Source organism: Lynx rufus, unplaced genomic scaffold (assembly GCF_022079265.1).
Source record: "Lynx rufus isolate CCGP_SWC_20201006 ecotype Redwood Valley unplaced genomic scaffold, mLynRuf1.p SCAF_7, whole genome shotgun sequence".
Classification (NCBI taxonomy): Eukaryota; Metazoa; Chordata; class Mammalia; order Carnivora; family Felidae; genus Lynx; species Lynx rufus.
The window spans coordinates 123,994,947-124,016,333 of record NW_025814889.1 but is presented as its reverse complement, the minus strand read 5'-3'; the positions used below and the strand labels follow the sequence as shown (position 1 = coordinate 124,016,333).

The window sequence follows — 21,387 nt, the reverse complement described above, 5'->3', positions numbered from 1 at the left end:
TTGAAGTTAACCCGTTATGAAAAATATACATTATGGTGGCCATGGAAATGCGGGAATAGACTCCCTGAGGAAAGGCAGTAAATAAGGCCGTAAATGCTGATCACGGAGCAGCCTTCGGTTGTCTTGGCCTCTGCAGGGATTTTATCAGCTAGAGTGGCCTTGCTCAGAGCCACATGCCTCCTGCCATTCGGCACAACTCTGAGGGGCCCCTTGTGGCTCAGTTCCCTGTGGGCTGGCTGGGGCCATCTTTGGACATGCGTTGCTTCTCCCCTTCTCCCTCTGCTCCATCCCATTTCCTTTCCTTCCACAGGTGCTGATTTAAGTGCACTCCTTAACGAACATCCTGTATACTAAAAACTCCATCCTAGTGCTTCCTGGAGAACCAAATCGGTGACATACAAACCAAAAATCAAAAGTAGTACTAGATTCTTCTTTAATAAAGCTGTGGGAGAAAACAACTCAAGATGGACCAGTTGCAAGTTATTTGGTAATTAAATTAGGTCAAACAGTTGTGCAAGGTGTCTTGGACGTAGCTGCTCGCTTTTCCAAAAACTGAGGGAGTACGATGCTTTCTAAGCTTCCTGCTGGAAACAATGGAAACTCAGAATTTGCAATTGGAAGACTCTGAAGAGCAAGTTTCAGATGTTATTAATTTAATGCAATGCGATGGCTTTAATTTCTTTATAACAATCTTTATTAAAAATGGTAATGTATAGTGGCCAAAAAATTGGAAACTAGTACAACTAATAGCTAATAATATAACATCGTATCACAAAAAGAAGCCACATCTTAACTATAGCATGTTTCCTGATGACGATGACTGATGGAGCTCCCGTTTTATTTCTTAAAAGAAACAGATTTTAAAAAAGATACACATTCAAGCAAGGTAGCCATTAAAGTGATTATTGCAAATTAACCCTAGAAAAATAGCTTGAAGGGAGGAGTAGGAAGCATACAACCAACAGAAATACAAGAAGCCCAGAAAAGCGTCCTAGATTATCAGGAAAATTCAGTCCCTAACAAAACAGTAAAGTTGTATTATAGTTAATATTAAAGTTATCATAGTAAAGTTAAGTTTCCACAGAATTTCCTCTCACACATATGATCTCTGAATATACAACTCAGATTTTCTCTCCCTAGCCACAGTTAAATAAGACTACCATTTCAGATGGCTACACAATTAGTCAAAGTACAGAAACCAGTTTCTCATAAATAATACACTTCAAAAGAAATTAAATGATCACTTGCTGAGGACCAGCACTCATCATCTAGTTATCTCTGTTGTAGGATTATGGGTGTTTTAAGAAACAGTCTTATTTTGGAGTAACTCTAGATTTACAGGAAAACTGCAAAGATAGTAGGATCCCCACGTGCCTTCTCCCTGTTTCCATGGATGCCATCCTCTTACATCACCATGGTGTAGGTGTCAAAGCCAAGGAACCATTAACTATATTATACACCAGACTTACCCTTACCGTATCCTGACAAGGATACAGGAAATCACTGGTATTAACCTTGATCACTAGGTTAAGGTAGCTTCTGCCAGGTTTCTCTGCTACAAAGAAATGATTTTCCCTTTCTGTCTGCTAGAGGACAGCTACTAAGTCTAGCCATCTTTCAGAAAGGAAAGGAGTTTAAGCTCCACCTCCTGCAAGGGGGAGCATCTATCTACCTGTTTTTTTGGAATTCTTCTGTAAGGAACATTATCTTTTCTCTATATAGGTGACTTTTTAAAATATTAGTTTTAAAAAAGACTTTTTGGTATGTATGAATTACTTTTATAAGAGAAAAAAACCCCCAAACACAGGATTTAAAAACAAAAAATCGACCAAGTATACATAGTTCTACATAATCATTATGAAGACAGGCAAGACATAGTATTTGGGATCTTTTTTATTTTTATACACATGACAAGATTTTACACCAAGAATAGTCAGTTAAATAGTACAAATTTACATTCATGAGGAATGTTAAAAAAAATTCAACTAAAAAACCCACTTCTTTCTGTGACCCACAATCCCAACATTTTACAGTGCAGGGGTGAAGGGGGCTGGGGGGAGCATCCAAAACAAGTCTCTCCCAAAAGAAATGACTTAAATTTCACATTCCCTCTCCACACAGGATCCAAATGGTGAGAGTATAATTTATAATTCATCTTTTTCAGCTGTAGATTTCTGTGAAAATAAAAAAAAAAACTTAGAAGACATTAAAAACTAGCAAAAAAAAAAACACCTTAGCTCACAGAAGGTTCGTGTATGAAGAAACAATCGAAATGGGCCCAGCGTATTTCCATTATTTCAGCTGTAGGCTAGAACGACATTTGTCAATCTGCGGGATCATTTCGAAGCTAACAGTAAGATAAATGACTCCTGAACAGAAATAATCAAAAATTTCCATCGGGCTCATGCTGCCATAGAGGAAGGCAGAAGCCAGTGGCAGAGAATACAGAAGCCTTGTGGGCTAAGGGAAAATCTGTTTACCAATGTCTCAGGACTGGATGGCTAAAATAAAGGAACAAAAGGAGCGGGCAGCTGAAAGTATACACTTTAAACAGAAAAAAAGGAGCTGCTCCAGCTTTTGAATTTCATCATTAGATGCCTATTTTGGAGATTTCCTGAAGTCTGACTTCTAGAAGCTATGCAGTCCTAATGACAGAACTGAAAATAAAAGTTTGCCTAGTTTTGCAAGAACTAAAATGCAAGTCCCATTCTTGACTTGCTATGTATACCTTTACTGTTTCCTGTTCTTCTTCATCTGCTCCTGCATCCATTTCTTCTTCTTCGTCCTGCTCTGTGTCTTCTGTGGTGTCCTCTGTTGTTTCTTCAGGTTCTTCTTCGGGTTCTTCTTCCACCTAAGGGCACCATTTATAAGCTCATTAATGGATCCAATACCTTGGATCTATTTCCACTTCATTCAAACGTACTAACATCGGAATTAACTTCACTCCTGTTTTTATCCAGAACCGCACAGTAAATCCGCTAATTAGACTCAACAGTCAAGCTAGCAAAGGGAGACAGGTAAAGAAAAAAAAAAGATATAAAAGGGGATTTCTTATTAATTCTAGCACCGCGTGTGGCACTGGGGAGTCAAACATTTCAATAAATTATTTCCAACCTTTGCATCAGGGTCAATGTTTAAACTGAGGCGAAGCATTCTTTCTATTCGATCTCCATATGCTTTAGTGTCTGGTAACAGATATCCTGACCGTAGTGTTGCCGTTTCAAACAAAACCACAGCAAGATCTGAAACGGTCTTATCATCTTCATCTTCCTGAGATGAAAGAAGTGACATCTGATTAATATTAAAAGGTACAAAGTATCCCAAGGAAAAGATGAAGGAGTATGACTACAGTATTAATCACCTTCACTCGTCGAAGCATGTCTTTGATCAGGGGATGTCTGGGATTAATTTCAAATGTTTTCTTCTGGCTGGCATAGTAACTGGTAAGGGGTAAAAACGAACATTAACACCAAACTTCAGGCTCCATACATTTCCCACATTCTATAAATTTTTAAAATTATACATAGCTCTTGGAAAAATCAAGACTTATGTATATCGCTACACGACACCGTGTTCTGCCTTTTAGTACCTTCTCCACGATGCCTTCACCAATATGGTTCCAAGACACATTAGTTGTTTCTTTATCTGAGCGGAGTTCCCAATGCATTCTAAATATACCTTCATACTGTTAGTTTTCTGCTGTCAGCTGTGACTGGTCTCCCTCCTAGAGAGGAGGACAGGGAGGAACTGCATCTACCCCTCTCGGGGTAAACCCATTACAGATGCAGAATTTAGAAGATTAAGACTTGGTTTGTTATCCTGACTGGTCTGAATGGCAAAAAGAGAGCAGTGATATCTATTCACTGTGGACAGACACAGCAGGTGTTTGCTCACTGAATGGAAGGGAACTTCCTGTTCATAAATGACTGAAATAAATGGACATTTATTTAACGGCTACTATACTATTACAATGGAGTATAAGCAGAAACCTATTTTCCACCTAAACTTTATAATCTATCAAGTCTTCAGGGGGATAAGACACAGAAGCAAGACACCATTTTTGCACTTTACTGTGGAAACATATGTTAGGGAGTCTCACTAGATATGAAATATACTTCATATATACAGAGTTTTGAAATTGTGATCATGGAGACTACACTTGTGAGAAGAATCCTTAAGCTAGGCCTTGGGGAAAACATGAGCAGAGAGCAAACAGAAAAAAGACATTCCAGATGGGAGACGGGAGAATAAAAGCAGGGAAGAAATCATTTTCAAGACTACCACTGTGACATTACAATATAAATGTGACATATATATATTCCCTGAAAATAAAGGGCAGCTGAAGACCCAGTGTACGTCTAGCACTCAGCCCTTGAGTTCATAAACTTGTTCACCCATGGGTCTTTTACCCTTTATTTTGCAGGGCATACTATTTGGGGAAGGAGGGATGGCAGTTAAAAAGCATGTAACTCATTTGATAAATGACAAGGTCACTAACCTCATCTGTTAACTATTAATATCTAAAAATGAAGAAGTACACATACCAGGCCAAGGATATGCAAAAGCAATGGACAATATACGTAACAGATTACATTTCCATTTGTAAATAAAAATACCTTAAAATAAATCATGAGTTCAACACCTTTCCTTTATCAATCTAATGTCAGAAGAATCCCTCTGTAAACTTGTCTCCTCTTTTATCTAACCGATAGTGGTGGCCACTTAAAAACACATCAGTTCTTCGCTGGCATTATCTACAAAAGGAAGGCTGGCTAAGAACGAATACCTTGCAGGGACCTTCCCAAGGGTGCTTACTTTGTAGAGATGTCCTTGCCCGTCTGGTAGGCCTGAGCTTTCATGATTCTCTCCATGTTGCCAGACCACCCATACTGGCTGGCCACAAGAGCACAAGGAGACTCTGTCAGACGTTGAGATACCACGGCCTTTTCAATCTTAAGATAAGAAATCAAAAGTTAGATACATGTAAATACCAATAATTAAGGTCATTCAGTAACTGCATTTCAATTCCTTAAGGATTCATCACTTAAGATCAAATACAAGCATAAAAATACCTCTTATTCAGATTCTTAGGAAACTCTTGACATTTAATAATAGGAATTTTTTTGGTCAAAAATAAACACCAACTTTTAAACACACAGAAAACTTAAATTCAACCAATAAAAATTTAAGTTACCACAAAGGCAGTATTAAACTACAGAAAACATCCAGTTACAAAAAAAAATGACTGAACAGTACACAATAGCCATTATTATCCTTTTAATTCTTTGTAGTTTATAAACCTTTTTTTAAAGTAGGCTCTATTGGGGTGCCTGCGTGGCTCAGTCAGTGGAGCGTCCGACTTCGGCTGAGGTCATGATCTCACAGCTCCTGAGTTCGAGCCCCACGTCAGGCTCTGTGCTGACAGCCTGGAGCCTACTTCAGATTCTGTGCCTCCCTCTCTCTCTGCCCCAACCCACTCACATTCTGTCTCTGTCTCTCTCAAAAATATACATACATACATACATACATACATACATACATACATACATAAAGTAGGCTCTATACCCAATGTGGGACTCAAACTCAGGACACCGAGATCAAGAGCTGTAAGCTCTAACCAGGTGTCCCTGTAGTTTATAATTTTAAGCTCCTCCTCCCCAAGATTTAACCACTATATTAAATGTTGTTCTGCGCAACTTTTCCCACTCTCTGCCCCTTCCCAGCTTGAGCTTTCTCTCAAAATAAAGAAACAAACGTTAAAAAAAAATAAAATAAAACGCAGATGCTAAAATTTCACAGGTTTTAACTCCCAGAAGAATACCTTGTCCTTGAGAGCTTTATCTTTCATCCAATTGAGCAGAGGCTCAAATTCTTTCTCAATTGCTTCACGACTCTCCTTAGTTTTCTCACTTTCATCAAATTTCACTCCTTCCTTGGCAACATTCTGGAACCTTTTCCCATCAAACTCTGGAAGAGCCTGAATGCAGTATTCGTCCACAGGTTCTGTGAGATAAATCACTTCATAGCCCTTTTTCAGAAGTCGCTCAACAAATGGAGAAGATTCAGCCTATAAAATTAAGAAAGTGATAAAGTTTCCAAGTCTACCCCTGGTATATACCCCAGTAGCTACATTTATCTAGAATAGAACTAACAACCCCATTTTACAGGTGGGGAAATAAGAGGTGCAGAGAGTATAAATGACTTTCCTGTCAGTGGCTGAGCAGGCCTTGTAATGACTCCAGGCCACCATCACAATTAAGTTCTTTTTTTCTCAGGAGTTGGCTACATACCAGGATGCCTGACAGCTAGAGTTCAACTTACCTCTTTCCTGCTGGACCCAGCCATGAAGTAGATTTTATCTTGTTTCTCCTTCATTCTTTCCACATACTGATCTAGACTCGTAATGTCACTTGGATGATGAGAAGACTGGAACCTAAGGAGTTTTGCAAGACGTGTTCGATTTGAGTGGTCTTCAATCACACCGAGCTTGATGTTGGTACCGAATTCTTTCCAAAAAGTATCATTGTACTTCTCATCAGCAATCTTCTTGATCATGTCCAGAGTTTTACGGACAAGCTTCTTTCTAATCACCTAAATAAAATTAAAGAATAATTCATTAGTGAATGTGGTCTCAAACTTTTGAGAACCTTCCCTATGTGAGAGCATCGGGGAGCAGTGGTGAAAGATGGAAAGACACGGCCTTGTCACTGCCACTTCTCAAGTGGCAGGGAACGATAAGCAATCTATGTGAGACTGAGCAGAAACGAAGTTGTCAGTGGAAACAATCCCAAGATTGTTTTAATGTTTATAAATGTTTAGAGAGCATGCAAGCAGGGGAGAGGGGTCGGGTGGGAGAATCTAGAGCAGTCTCTGTGCTCAGTGCAGAGCCTGACACAGGGCTTGATCCCAGAACCCTGGAGTGACCCCTAATGTTTATATTCTGGGTAGTGGGTCTATGTGGGTGTTTACTACACAATTCACTCAACTTTTCTGTATGTTTGAAACTTTTATGAAATATTGGGTGAAAAACAATCAGATTCTTAGGATTTAATAATTCTAGAGTAAAATTAAGTTCTTCAGCTAAAGAGCCAAGGACTGGTCTCAAAATCTGGGGACTCTGTTAATGCTGCCTGTCCTTCACAGCCCAATCAAAGAGGAAAGAAACCAGCCAGTCTCTTCCCAGAGACACTCACCTTAAGCAGTTTATGTTGCTGAAGAGTTTCCCGGGAAACATTCAAGGGGAGATCATCTGAGTCCACCTTCAGATGGCAAAAGAAAGTTCAGTGAGCAACAGAAACACTGGGAAAAAAATCCAAACCAACAAACCAAAAAAATACTTCTGTTCCCTGCCTTTTTAAGTTTATTTATTTATTTAGAGAGGGTGGGAGGAAGTGGGGGAGAGAGGAAGAATCCCAAACAGGCTCTGCAAGGTCAGCATGGAGCCTGCCTTGGGGGCTCAAACTCACAAACTATGAGATCACGACCTGAGCCGAAGCCAAGAGTCAGACGCTTAACGGAGCCACCCAGGCGCCCCTCCCGTTTTTAACGACCCCTTTCCTCATAGTCTTCAGATACTTACAACACCCTTGACAAAATTAAGGTACTTGGGCATCATGTCATGGAAGTCGTCTGTGATGAATACTCGGCGCACATAGAGCTAAGCAGAGACCAAGAAAAGGTCACTTTCTGAAAATTATACCTTCAAATTTTAAACTCAGCCTTTACAACTTAAAAACTCACCTTAATGTAATCACTCTTCTTCGATCCATATTCATCAAACAGACCACGAGGAGCAGATGTAGGTACGAATAAAATGGATTTGAAGGTAACTTCCCCTTCAGCAGTAAAGTGGATGTAGGCCATGGGGTCATCACTTTCCTATGGAAAGTTGGCATTTAGTCATTCAAAGGCACCGGAAAAAGGTATTGCAAAGGCTAAGTGATTTATTATGTGGTAGACATTTAGTTTAGCATTTAACTAACAAAAGAGTCCCCTTACCAAATAAAAGGGGGTGGGGAGAGGAGCGTAGGGAAGAAACGGCTAGGACTGCTTTCCTATAAACTGGCTAGACATGGTGGTTTTGCTGATGACCGTCCACAGTGTCATTCAATCTCTGAAACTGGGGGAAAGATGCATGGGTCTAGGTTTCACATGTGTCAGAGAACAGGGTATGAAAGCCCTGACCCTATCTAAATGACAATATACAATGCTTCATGAGTGTACTGTTCAACCAGAAAGAAGTACTCGGGAACACATTTCTTCCACTGGGATATGGACTAGAGCAGTGGATGTAAAGAGGTATATAAATAAATCCTAAAGACAATTCCCTAGATCTGCATTATCCACTACAGTACCCACATGTGGGTACTAGCACTTGAAATGTGGCTAATCCGAATTGAGATACGTGTTAAGTATGAAATCTATAACCAGACTTTGAAGACACAGTACAAAACAAAACAAAGTAAAACGTGTTTAAGTTTTTAAATAATGATTATGTGTAGAACTATTTTGGGTATGTTAGGTTAAATCAAACTTATTAAAAATTAACTATGCCTGTTTCAACTTTTAAAAAAAACATGCTTCTAAGAAGTTCAGAATCACAGATGTGGCTCACATTAGCTATTTTTTTTTTTTAAAGCTTATTTAAGAGAGATCACGTGTGTGCAAGTGGGGAAGAGGCAGAGAGAGAGGTAGAGCAAGAGAATCCCAAGCACTTAAGGGTGCAGAGCCAGATGTGGGGCTCAAACCCAGAGATGGCGAAGTCAGACGTGCCACCCAGGCGCCCCAGTAGCTCACATTCTATTTCTAATACAGCTGTCCTTGACGAAAGTACGTTATGTTTGTATACACCAGGACTAACTATGGTTCAAGAGAATAAAAGTGGAGTTCTAGTAGAACCAAGGGGAGTTTTTAAGAGGTGAAACTTAAAAGATGGTTGGATGTTAACACGAGGAGAGCAAGGAAGGGATGGAATAAAGATTAAACAAACATAACCGCAGAATATTAAGTTTTATCTAGCCATGCTAAGCTTATTAAACTATTCTGTTTAGTACAAAATGCTGTATGGGGAAATATGAACTTCAAACAATCCTAATCCATGCTAGTTTTAGATTCTTCACTTAAAACATGGGATCAGTAAAAGGAAATAGGCAAAGAAACAGATTTAGTAATTATTCCTAAGAATATGACCTCACAATAAAGGTCTGAGGTTGTACACAGGCTCTTTAAAGGTGAGTTAAAAGCCAAATGAATAAACCAACAAACAGCAGAATTAGACCTACAGACACAGAGAGCAAACGGATGGTTGCCAGAGAGAAGGAGTGGGGGATGGGCAAAATGGGTGAAGGGGAGCGGGAGGCACAGGCTTCCAGGTCTGGAACGACTAAGTCACAGGAGTAAAAGGTACAGCAGAAGGAATAGTCAATGGTACTGTAACAGCACTGTATGGGGACAGACGCTGGCGACATTCATAGTGAGCAGAGCATACTGTGGAGACACACGGACTCGGTGCTGTACACCTGAAACTAATGTAACATTTTGTCTCAACTATAATCACATAAAAAGTATTCATTCTTGGAAATGGAAAAAAGACCCAATGATGCTAAAAGCCATTCAATACAAGATATTATGTTCTACGGAAGTCATCTGCTTACACACATAGGCAGCTGTTAACCCTTTTGGTAACACAGACCTGTTGGCAATGTGGTGAAGCCTAGAGACTCCTTCTTAAATTTTTAAGATGCATAATATAAAACAAACAAGATTAAACAGAAACCAACTGTGTTGAAAGAGTTATAACACCATTTAAAAATGTTTTGACTTAGTAATGTTCATCAAGTTCTAAAGTAATATTTACCTTTGAAAATGATTTGTAGAAAGCTTTGTATTCATCATCTTCTACTTCTTTTGATGGTCTCTGCCAGATCGGTTTGATATCATTCATAAGTTCCCAATCCCAGACAGTCTTTTCAACCTGAAGTTACAGGACATGATTAGCAGCCCCAGCACTCAGCAGCAGTTGTACAGTATAAGTGCTACCTAGAACTTCAGGACATTACAAACGAATGTGGGAAACACCAAAGGACACTCCTAATCTACTATGGCTCCTGACAGTGGGATCAAAAATCTCTCAAAAAAAAAAAAAAAAAAAAAAAAAGCCAGCCATTTTTCTCAACATTTTTTTTAAATTTTTTTTTTTTTCAACGTTTATTTATTTTTGGGACAGAGAGAGACAGAGCATGAACGGGGGAGGGGCAGAGAGAGAGGGAGGCACAGAATCGGAAACAGGCTCCAGGCTCCGAGCCATCAGCCCAGAGCCCGACGCGGGGCTCGAACTCACGGACCGCGAGATCGTGACCTGGCTGAAGTCGTACACTTAACCGACTGCGCCACCCAGGCGCCCCTATTTTTTTTTTTTTTTTTCTCAACATTTAAGATTGATCTTTAACACAAAGAAGGCAATTGGTTATCATTACTATTGATAAAAAGCAAATTACAGTTTTTCCTCATTTTTTTTTTTATTTTTTAAATTTTTTTTTTCAACCGTTTTTATTTATTTTTTTGGGACAGAGAGAGACAGAGCATGAACGGGAGAGGGGCAGAGAGAGAGGGAGACACAGAATCGGAAACAGGCTCCAGGCTCCGAGCCATCAGCCCAGAGCCCGACGCGGGGCTCGAACTCACGGACCGTGAGATCGTGACCTGGCTGAAGTCGGACGCTTAACCGACTGCGCCACCCAGGCGCCCCAATTTTTCCTCATTTTTAACTAACTAAAATGTCATTTCTTTTTAAACTATTCATAAAAATGATCGGTGTTTGCTACTTAAAACTTTCCGGAGGCAGAAAACACAAATACTAACAAATAAACTTAGTCCTTGTTTTTAAAAGTTGGGTCTATGGACTTACCATTTGGAGCAAAAAAGCCCTTTAAGAATTAATGAAAACTGAACCCAGATCAGTCTGTGCATACTTGGATTTTTGTATTTTCTTGAACATACCTTAAACAGCATTTTAGTGTGGAGATTAACCAGACTTACTTTTTTGGTTTTTGGTTTTTTTTCCTCTTCTTCTTCTTCCACTGCAGCTTCATCATCAGAATCTTCCTTTTCTTCTTTCGCTGCTTCTTCTTCTTCCATGGGTTCCTCAACAGTTTCAGTCTAGTGAAGTAGAATTATGGTGAAATTCATTTATTTAATAATCCTGGTTTCATCGAGGATATGAAACAAAATTACAGCTCCAACAAACAGGTCTTCCAGAAGAAAACCCTGAGTATCCCCATACTGAAAGAGCAAACGTGGCTCTTAAGGGTTAAAGATTTAAATATGTGCCAACACAGCACATACGAATTTTTATCAATGTAGATTTACCTTGCTGCTCCACACATAAATAGGGAAGTTTATAAACTGTGAATATTTCTTGACGAGATTTTTAATTGTATCTAATTCAAGGTAATCAGATGCTTCTTCTTTTAAAACAAGGCTGTAAAGAAAATAAGACAGGTTTAGAAAGACATCCTTGGTTTAAAAGATTTGATTATAAATTAATCTAAATACCTTCCCGACAATGCTAACAGTTTGGCGTAATCCAAGATGGCCCGTTTTTCACGTTAAAAACTCTCATCACCAATGATGGTTTATGAGCCATATATGGCTCCATATACCAGATATGATTACAACACAGGGAAGAATCTTCCTTGCATTCCTTGTGTGAAAAATATCCTTAGTCCCAAATAAAAAGTGCCAATTTCCCAACCTTCTCAACATGTTAGTTTTTTTGTTTTTCATTTGAAGAACTGACACGTTAAGCTAGCTCAAGGTGAGAAGGCACTGAAACATTCTGGAGAAAAAAATGGAATTACAAGCACTCTGATAGTTGCTCTCAAAACCAAATGATCATTATAGATAAGCAAATGCAGGGGTGCCTGGCTGGCTCAGCCAGAAGAGCAGGAGATGCTTGACATCAGGGTCGTGAGTTCGAGCACTGGGTGTAGACGTTACCCAAAAATAAAATCTTAAAAAAAAAAAAAAGAAGCCTCTCCTATAGATAATGAACCCTTAATAAAAACATGTTCCTTAAAAAAGCTAGAAAACTAATCCAAAATAGTGTTCATATCTCCAATGACCAAAACAGTCAACCAGCCACATTTTATTTAAACAAAACTTAAGGTTAGTTCTTTAGTTGCACTGTCATACTGGACAGTGCAGGGGTGGAGTATTTCCAGAGTTCTACTGAACAGCACTGGCTTCGAAAACTCTAACACTGAAAGCTGCAGTTGTTTCCTCTTCTTCCTCACTTACTGTCCTTTCTGCAGGAACCCTCCTCCACTCACCAAACACCTCATAACATACCTTCAGACCCAGTGGGGAGCCCATGTACGGGAGTGTCCCTAATAAATATGGGCAATGTTGCATCATGGGTCTCTTCCTGCTTCAAAAAGCTTACAATGTAGTAGCATCACCAACAGGTAGATAGTTCATGATGACAAAGCCTATGGCACTTTCCTATGGAAAGCAGTCCTAGCCGTTTCTTCCCTACGCTCCTCTCCCCACCCCCTTTTATTTGGTAAGGGGACTCTTTTGTTAGTTAAATGCTAAACTAAATGTCTACCACATAATAAATCACTTAGCCTTTGCAATACCTTTTTCCGGTGCCTTTGAATGACTAAATGCCAACCTATGCTCTGGTTTCAGAGCAACATCTGGGTGATGAGGGGCTGGAGGAGAGTGCAGTTGTGGATCCAAGTTGAAGCTGATGGTTACATCTCAGACATATTTAAAAGGCAATTAGATATATGAGTGCAGAGCCCAGTAGGGACATACAGACCAAGGGTTTGCCAACTATGGCTGGCACCTGTAAGATGTTTTACTGGGACACACCCTTATTGTATATTGTCTATGGTCGCTTTCCAGCAAGATCACCAGAGTTGTGTGACATGTGACAGATTCTACCATCCAAATGTTTAAAAACATTTACAAGCTGGTCCTTTAGGAAAAAGTCAGCTGACCTCTGATCCAGACTAAGAATATAGATTTGAGGACCCTGACCAAGAACTGGAAGCCGAATCCATGACGGTAGGAAGGCTGCATAAGGAACACAAAGGTAAGGAGAAAGGGCTGAAGAGTTACCTTTGAGAGATACTGTCAACATTTAACCAACGGGGAAAGGAAACGAAAAGATACCCAGGGTCATGGAAACTATGCGATTGTCTTAAGGGGTATGCAGTAGACACCAAAACACAAGAGGAAAACTAAGAACAAAAGGACTCTATTGCTGGGACCAATGTGAATTAAAACCCCCCTGAATCCAATGGATTTAGCAACAAGATTACTGAGGACTTATTTCAATGGAAACGTGGGGATACAGTCATGATATGCCTGACAGTAGACGGGGGTGTGGCACTACCTGCCTCTCTTCCTTCCCCACAGAGACTTGAACATGTTTAGGTTTTGATGGTAAAGAGGGAGCATGTGGGAAAGGCTGCCTTTAAACAATGGGGCTGGAATTAATTCATGCTTAGCCTCTGAGGAGGGAGGAGGAGAGAAGCAGCAGATTGGACGTAGTGACCAGCTTTAGGGAACAATGCAGAATACCTCCCTTGCAGTAGCAAAGACAGAAGCACATGTACTAGTTAGTACTTACTCGATGTTCCTTTCATGATCTCATTCAATCCTCACAAAATTTCTCATAAGGGTATGCGGGGGCCTAATTTAGGGCTAGGAATAGAAAGAGTAGGTAGCAACTGAATTGTTTGAGGGCTTCTATTTCATTGGTCAAATAGAAGATGAAGTCATATATATAAAGTGGAACCTTGACCTCATCACTTTGTCTTCTCTTTAGTTTCTCCAGTCTAGACTTTCAGTTCCTTAAATGGGCCTCTTGCCTTTGGAATTTCCAACATATACTGTGCTTGCTTCCTAGAATATCTGAATCTAACTTACCCTTATTTCAGCAAGCTCCCAACTTTAAAAAAAGATTATTACTTTTTAATGTTTGTTTATTTTGAGAGCAAGAGCGAGAGAATCCGAAGCAGGCTCCACACTGTCAGCACAGTCAGTTAGATTGTGAGATAACGATCTTGGCCAAACCCAAAAGTTGGACACTTAACCGACTGAGCCCTTCAGGTGCCCCTCAAGATTTTATTCTTGTTTTTTAAATAAAGTTTATTTATTTATTTTGAGAGAGGGAAAGAGAGAGAGAACACAAGCAGGGGAGGGGTAGAGAGAAAGAATTTCTGACTGTCAGCGCAGAGCCTGATATGGGGCTCGAACTCACGAACTGTGAGATCATGAGCTGTGCCAAAATCAAAAGTCAGGCGCTTGACCAACTGAGCCACCCTAGGGCCCCGAGACTTTAAGTCATCTCTACATTCAATTTGGGGCTCGAACTTACAATCCCGAGGTCACGAGTAGCACGTTCTACTGACTGAGTCAGTCAGGCGCCCCCAGAAGGTCCTCCTGATAAAGGAAGTGTGCTCTAGCTTCCTTTCTGGCATTTGTGAAATTATTTCACATTCTTCCTCTTTACTCGAGCCTCATGGAAGCATGGATTGCACTGGTCTTACTCTCCACTGAGTTCTAAACCCTAGCAGGTAATAGGCACTCAAATGGTTATCTGCAGAATAAATGCTGGGTAAAGGACTTGAAGAAAAATGGCAGTTTCACGCAGAGAAAGCACTCGTCAAGTTTCACTCACTGATCAGCCATCCATGTTACCTGCAGGAGACTGTCCTGATTACCCTTACTTATTCACTTCTATAAATATCTGCAAGTGTTAGGCTCTGGGAATGGAACGTTCAACCAAATGTGTGCTTTTATGGAACTTCCATCTAGATAATCTCACCTGTGGCTCAGCACCCTACGACATTAGCGCCTCTTGGGACATTGTTTTTCTATCTCTTTGTAGTTAAGACAGGATATTTACCTCTGTTCCTCTAACGCCTAACAGAGGGCACTGGGGCATGACTATTAGCGACGTGTCCTAAGGAGAGCCGGAGCTAGGACTAACAAAGGCAGAGTAAGGTAAATTGGGAACAATAAACCAGTAGAAGTATTAAAATGCACTCATGTAATTAATCTCAATTAAATGAGCATTTATGAAAATGAAGACAGAACTATTCGCTTCCTCAGTGAAGAACACTGGTCAGAATGATAGATACATGCTTTTCTACATTCTGAATACTTAAAAATTCTTATGTTGAAAAATTTAAAACTGAATTATGAAAAAAAAGTGGAGACTGTAGGCACATTTTCACCTGGCAGGAAGAAAAAAAGTCAAATGACCTCGAGATACGGTTTCTCTGATGTGGCCCAAAGCTGGCAGCTTCATACGGACATTCCAGGAGTATTAAGCAAGTAGAAGTATCCTGTTGTATTTGTTGGGGGGCAGGGGAGAGGCAGGAAACTGTTCTCCTTCACATGCTATAAACACCAAGAGATGCTGGGCAGAAGGTCTGCCTCATCTATACAGACAACAGTTACTGGCTTAAACCAAACTCCGATTTGGATTCAATAATTTACAACCATCCTCAAATGAGACATTCTCTTCAGAAGAACTTTCATTAACTTTCTTCAAGCTCTGTATTTGCACCTGGTCTCTCCAACCTGTCCCCAACACCAGTTACTCCCATAGTTGAGTACTTTCAGTGGTCACCCAGAGTCTCCTCTCATCCAGTCTTGCCACCCTCCAGATCTTCAGAAAACCTTAAAAAAGCTGATCAGAAATTCTATGATTAATCACTACCAACTGAGAGGAATTTCTTTAATCCCTTGAACAGCTGTGCCTATGCCTTTACATCCACTGACGCTTCTTTCCCAAGACTTGCTTCCCTGGGAATCCTCAATCAACCCATTGCTGTGAGACCTCCAATCTGCCTTCTCCCCTAGAAGAATTAACCCTTTGGACTTTTTGCTCTCTGTGTACAGCAGCTATCATAACTCTTTGTGTCTGGGCCTCAGGAGGGCCTCCAAAGATTTCCTCAAGTGATGAGAATAGGTCAATTTCCTCATTGTACAGGCAAGGAATGAAGGCCCAGAATAAGCTGCTTGCTCAGAGTCAAGATCCTCACCAGGACTGTTAATTCTCATTAGGAATTAGTAACACTCACGTAATTGTTGTTCCCCGTCCCAGGGTGTTTCCTCTTGGGTCAGCAATCACAGAAAATTCATTGGAGTCAGATTCCCAGATGTGCTGGGTATCGTTGTTGTGTTTCGACGTGACAATAACCTTGTCAGCCACGAGGAAGGCAGAATAGAAGCCAACACCAAACTGGCCGATCAATTCAGAAGTCGACTGGCCATCTTCTTGTGCCTCAGTCATTTTGTTTAAGAACTCGCTGGTTCCAGATTTGGCTATGGTGCCAAGGTTTTTAACCAACTCTTCCCGGGTCATCCCTACACCGGTGTCTGTCACATGCAGCAGGTTCTTCTCCTTGTCACACTGAAAGGCAAGAACGGGATAGTTAGATATGCTTAATACTCACTGTACGACAAGTAAACGGTAAGCTATAGATTCAGAAACTACCCGCTTTTGGCCACATCAATTCCCATACAGAAAACTAAACTGGGTTATTTTTCCTTATACTATTTTATGGCCTACTGTCTCTTACACATGAGCATCTTGATAGAGAAAATCTTAAGTTCCAGTGTATTTGAGAAAGCAGCAATATAAAGAAGGCAGAGACTAGTCTAAACGTCAAAGGGCAGAGACAGACCTAAATAAAACAAGTTATTTCTGAGGAAAAACTTTCAAGAAAAATAAAATTCTATATTTTGCCTATTTCTTTCAAAGAAAATAAAAGGATTCAAAACTTCTCTATTTGCAATTTGTGGTGATAAATGTCCTTCACTAAATATTCCCAGCTCTCTGCCTTCTGGAAACATAGTAGGAATATACTTCATTCTTGGTTATTAAGGCCATGTGACTGGTTCTGGCCAATGAGCTGCCAAGTGGGAGGGAGTCAGGAATGTAGCTTTCAGGCTAGAGCCTTTAAAGGATGGGAGACCCTCCAAGTGCTCTCTCTGCACCATGGCAACCAGCTACACTCCAGATGGTGGCTACTCAAGTGGCCTGTGTCCGGGAATGAGGATGATACAAAGCAAAGGCCACAGTGGCCTTGATGGAGGATTTAAGCCAGGGGTTAGCAAACTTCTTCGGAAAAAGGGCCAGAGAGGAAGTATTTTAGGCTTGTGAGCCATATGGTCTCTGTCACAACCACTCAAACCTAATGTGTAGTGCAAAGGCAGTCACAGATAACACACAAATAGGCATGGCTGTGTTTTGATAAAACTTTATTTATAAAAAGAAACAGCAGGTTGGATTTGGCCCACAGCCATATTTTGTTAAACTCCAATTTAAGCCCCTAGGCTTGGCGATTATTTACCACTGCAGCACAACCTGGCCTATCCTGATTGATAGAGATTGCCTATCGCTAAGGATTCTTTTTGCTTTAAATCTGTTTTAAGCTTACCTTAATTTTGACAGTTAGTTCCTCATTTCCAGCAAGAGCATTTTCATCAGTCAGTGATATTAACCTTATCTTATCTAAAGCGTCAGAAGCATTTGAAATCAGTTCTCTCAAGAAAATCTAAATGGAAGCCAGAGTTAACACACACTTAGATTAGCCTCAAGATACACAAAACATCAGATTTAATGTCAAATCCATTTTATTTCTCCTCTGTACTCTAAAAAGCACTCTATGAAATAAGACTCCTTATGGTACAGAAGTGGCTTTACTCTCTTGGTAAAAGGAGGTACACAGCTCTTTACACAAAGAACTGTAGCAACCATAAAGGATACCTAAACAGGTAAGAGTAGAAACACCTTTCTGTATGCAACACACAGGGCTGTGTGACTGCCCTCAGGACTATTTGGCAGGCTATGACCATATTTGGAGGGGAAAGGAAAAAGGTAAAAATGTCTAACAACCCCCCCCACCGCCCCCACCATAGGGAGCATTTTTATATATACATACTGGGTATTTAAACTTTGCTAATAACTACTTACCTGAAATTCCTATGTAAGTACATTTATTATGAGGGTAAATGAGTATGCTTTTGTACAGAGACAAAATAATACTACCCACATGTTGCTTACCTCTTTATTTTTATACAATGAATTAATAATAAGTTTCATCATTCGATTAACTTCAGCTTGGAAGGCAAATTTTTCTGATTTCTCTCTAAGTTCTCTTATTTGGGATGCATTTAATCCATCCAACTGAATAGCTTCTTCCTCTCTAAGGAAATAAATTTGACAAACAAATAACTGCATTGCTTATTTAGTTCTCTCCAAAACATAGATCTATGAGAGCCCAGTGGTCTTGTAAGTTTGCCCTAAGGGTTAAAGGGGTAAAATGGAAACCTTTATAAAATATTACTAACCCGCTATTTCTATCTTTTTGCCACAATAAAATTTTACCACCTTAACAACTGAGCTAGAATACTTGGTTCTTAAAATTGTCAGGAAAATAAACCCAATTTTCCTCTACTAAAAATAAAAAGCAAAACCATTTATATGTTCCCTCACATGTCGGACCGCCTCTTTGCCTGGGAAGCTTTGGCCTCTAATGGCCTACAAAATTGCCAATTAAGTCCTAAGGGGCCAACTTTGAAAACACTGCTCATTTGAGAGCAATCTTTTTTAAAGTTACTACATTCAGGGGTTCCTGGCTCGCTCAGTTGGTAGAGCATGCGACTTGTGATATGTGGGTCCACACTGGGGGCAAGAGGTTACTTAAAAATTACTAACTTCATACACTTACCGAATATAAAGCCAACCGGTCTGGGAAAAGTCACAGAGCTAGTGTTCCACAATCTAGTTACCAGAACAGTTTTCAAAAGAAATTCATCCCCTTTTGACCCGTCATTCCTAGGGGCAAGTTAGGACCTACTCAGGGATGAACATGCTCCCCGCCCTGACCTTTTAGGTATTTAAATTTGGGGTGTTACAGGTCATCTGGACCTTTGAAGAAAAGACAACAAAAGAAGCGACTATATTCCAGTATTCACAAGGGCCCAACCATACAGTTTCAAAAGAACACAAACCTCTGTACAACTTCATCATCTGTCCTTGAGCCTTCTCTACTTTTGCCCAGATCCTCTTCCACTGTACCATCCACGTCCACTTCATCATCAGCCTGGACTGACCCTGAAGGAAGATTTAACACCAGAAAACTCGTAACCATTTTGCTTCGGGTACTTCTCAGAAGGGAGTATGACCAAACAGGGCAAGGGTAAGGTTGCAAAATTCAGGGGGTAAGTATGGGAGGTGGGCATGGGAGAACGGATCCACTAGTTTTCAACACCCAATGTAAACCCCACTTGGCATACTTTTTACATTTAAATTTAAGTTCAGACACGGGGCCCTCCAGTAGATTCTGAAATGCGGAGGCTGGAGCGGGCATCATGTCTCTAGAGCAGCCCTGGGAAGCTTTATAAATAAAGTTTAGCAGATTTGATACCAGGTCCCTTCTACGTTCACACGTGTTGCGCAGGCCAAGGCATGGCCTCCCAAGTGACCACGCCAAAACTTAGGCCTTCAGTATCACGGATCAGAATACAAATAGAATTGGCGCAACCTCTGGCGAGAGGAACTGAAATCCGGCCCAACTGAGCGGGGGGGAGAGAGGTGATGAGATTCTGACATGGTAAGAAGCTCGCAAAAGTGAAGCAAACACGCTGACACCGCCTTTCTTCTGACTCAGAGCCCCACGCTCCCCAGACCAGCCCCTAAGAAAGGAAACGCGGGGTCAAAGACTCGGCAGACTGGGTGGCGGGGCGCGGGGGGGGGGGGGGTCCTCAAGCTCAGATGGCCGAAGGCTCCTGCGTCTGACAGAAGTCCCCCGGAATGGGCACCCGCAATGCTCCCGGGGGACCAAGAGCCCGAGAGGCGCCCCACCCCAAGTTGGCTGAGACCTCTAGGCGCGAATATTAGGAGATCTGCAAGGGATTTAAATGTTCTCGGTTCTCGTTCTTCTTTCCACAGGAAGAGGAGAGTGCGCGAACTCCCTCGAGCCGAGCCTCTTTCGAGGAAAGGCGATGGATCCCTCTAGGCCCAACGGAGGCCCCTCTATCCCCCTCCCGGGCTCAAGGCCCCCAGAACCTTCGAGAAGAGGCCGCGCTGGAAGGGGGGCGTCCGGGGGTGCCCGCTCCTCCGAGATCACTCACCGAAGGTCAGTAGGACGCAGCAGAGGCCCAGCACCCACAGGGCCCTCATGGCGCGCGGCCGGTGAGAGTCTCAAGTCCCTTTTGATCGCAGGAGCCGCCTCCACCTCCCACCACGGGGTTCAGATCCTCACACCGCAAGCCGCGCGATCCGCCCACTACCCCCCAAACAGGTCGGGCCGCTTTTCACCCCAGCCTCTCGCGGGCGGGGGACGGGAAACACGAACCCACCAATGGTGCCGCACCACGCACCCTCTGTACCCAATGGGGACTCGTGGGGGGGACCGCAGTGAACCAATCGGAGCTGTCCAGGTGCGGTGCCCGATGCCCGAAGCGTGGCTCCCTCCGATTGGTCAACCTTAGCTTCTCTTTTCCAATCAAATGGCTCCGCGGGCCCCTCTCACACAGGACCGCCCCTTTGCCTGGGAAGCTTTGGCCTCCAAGTGAAACGACCCAATGAACGTCAGCACTGAACACATCCTCCCTTTTGGAGAGGTCGCAGAGGAACCACTTCCGGATCCTCGAGCGCGTTTATTTCGTGACCAGGGGAAACGGTAGTCATGGCAACGGTTCTTCACTCTTTCCCGGTCTACCGTGGGGTCACGGTGGGAATGATTCCAGCGCGACTTTTCGCCGTCAGCTTTCTCTTTGGCAGTGCTTCTGGGGAAAGAGAAACACGTGAGAGGTTGAAAATCGCCCGAGCACTTTTTAGATGGGAGTGGTGAGAAACTACAATTACCGGCATGCAACGCACAGGGGTGGGGGAGGTACACTGTATTGAATGCTGGGAATCGTAGTCTTTGGACTTCGGACCAGCTGCGTAGCTTGGCTCTTCCGCATTTCCCAACGTGTCTTTGCGGGAATTCGGTGCTGCGTGGTTTAGAATTTACGTCTCGTTCTGTTTGTAGTCGATGTCTGTACTTATTCCAGGACTCTCTACTGTATCACAGCCTGTAGAAACAGGCCCGGAGAGCCCTGACACCCTGGCCAAAGCCGCCCAGTGTTCGGGGGTCGGCCTTTCCGAGTCGGGGTTCCACTTCTGGTCGGTAAATACGAATCTGGCTCCTCCGGCATCGTTTGAGCCGCCGGAGCCTTCACTGCATCTCTGCGTTCCGTGGCCGGAGCCTGTGGCCTCCCTGGTTCGGTTTGTAGAAGAGGAGAGTGGGGCTTCTTTTTTTCCTTTGAGGAAAATTTAGAACAACTTCGATGCCCTCAACTCCTAAAGCT

The 21,387-nt window shown here is 41.9% G+C and overlaps 1 protein-coding gene across 1 annotated transcript; it reads right to left on the bottom strand.

The window, feature by feature from the left end:
• Nucleotides 1–1,875: 1,875 nt before the first annotated feature.
• On the bottom strand, nucleotides 1,876–20,323 carry HSP90B1 (heat shock protein 90 beta family member 1). Its single transcript, XM_047065639.1, has 18 exons — nucleotides 20,164–20,323; nucleotides 19,042–19,144; nucleotides 18,092–18,233; nucleotides 17,466–17,582; nucleotides 16,104–16,435; nucleotides 11,368–11,479; nucleotides 11,038–11,157; nucleotides 9,857–9,973; nucleotides 7,741–7,878; nucleotides 7,580–7,657; nucleotides 7,194–7,259; nucleotides 6,322–6,591; nucleotides 5,822–6,067; nucleotides 4,816–4,952; nucleotides 3,362–3,440; nucleotides 3,115–3,270; nucleotides 2,729–2,851; nucleotides 1,876–2,174 (listed from the first exon to the last, which is right to left on the bottom strand). The coding sequence occupies exons 1-18, from the start codon at nucleotides 20,210–20,212 to the stop codon at nucleotides 2,145–2,147; spliced, it is 2,415 nt and encodes an 804-aa protein (XP_046921595.1). The 5' UTR covers nucleotides 20,213–20,323; the 3' UTR covers nucleotides 1,876–2,144.
• Between the last annotated feature and the right edge of the window lie 1,064 nt (nucleotides 20,324–21,387).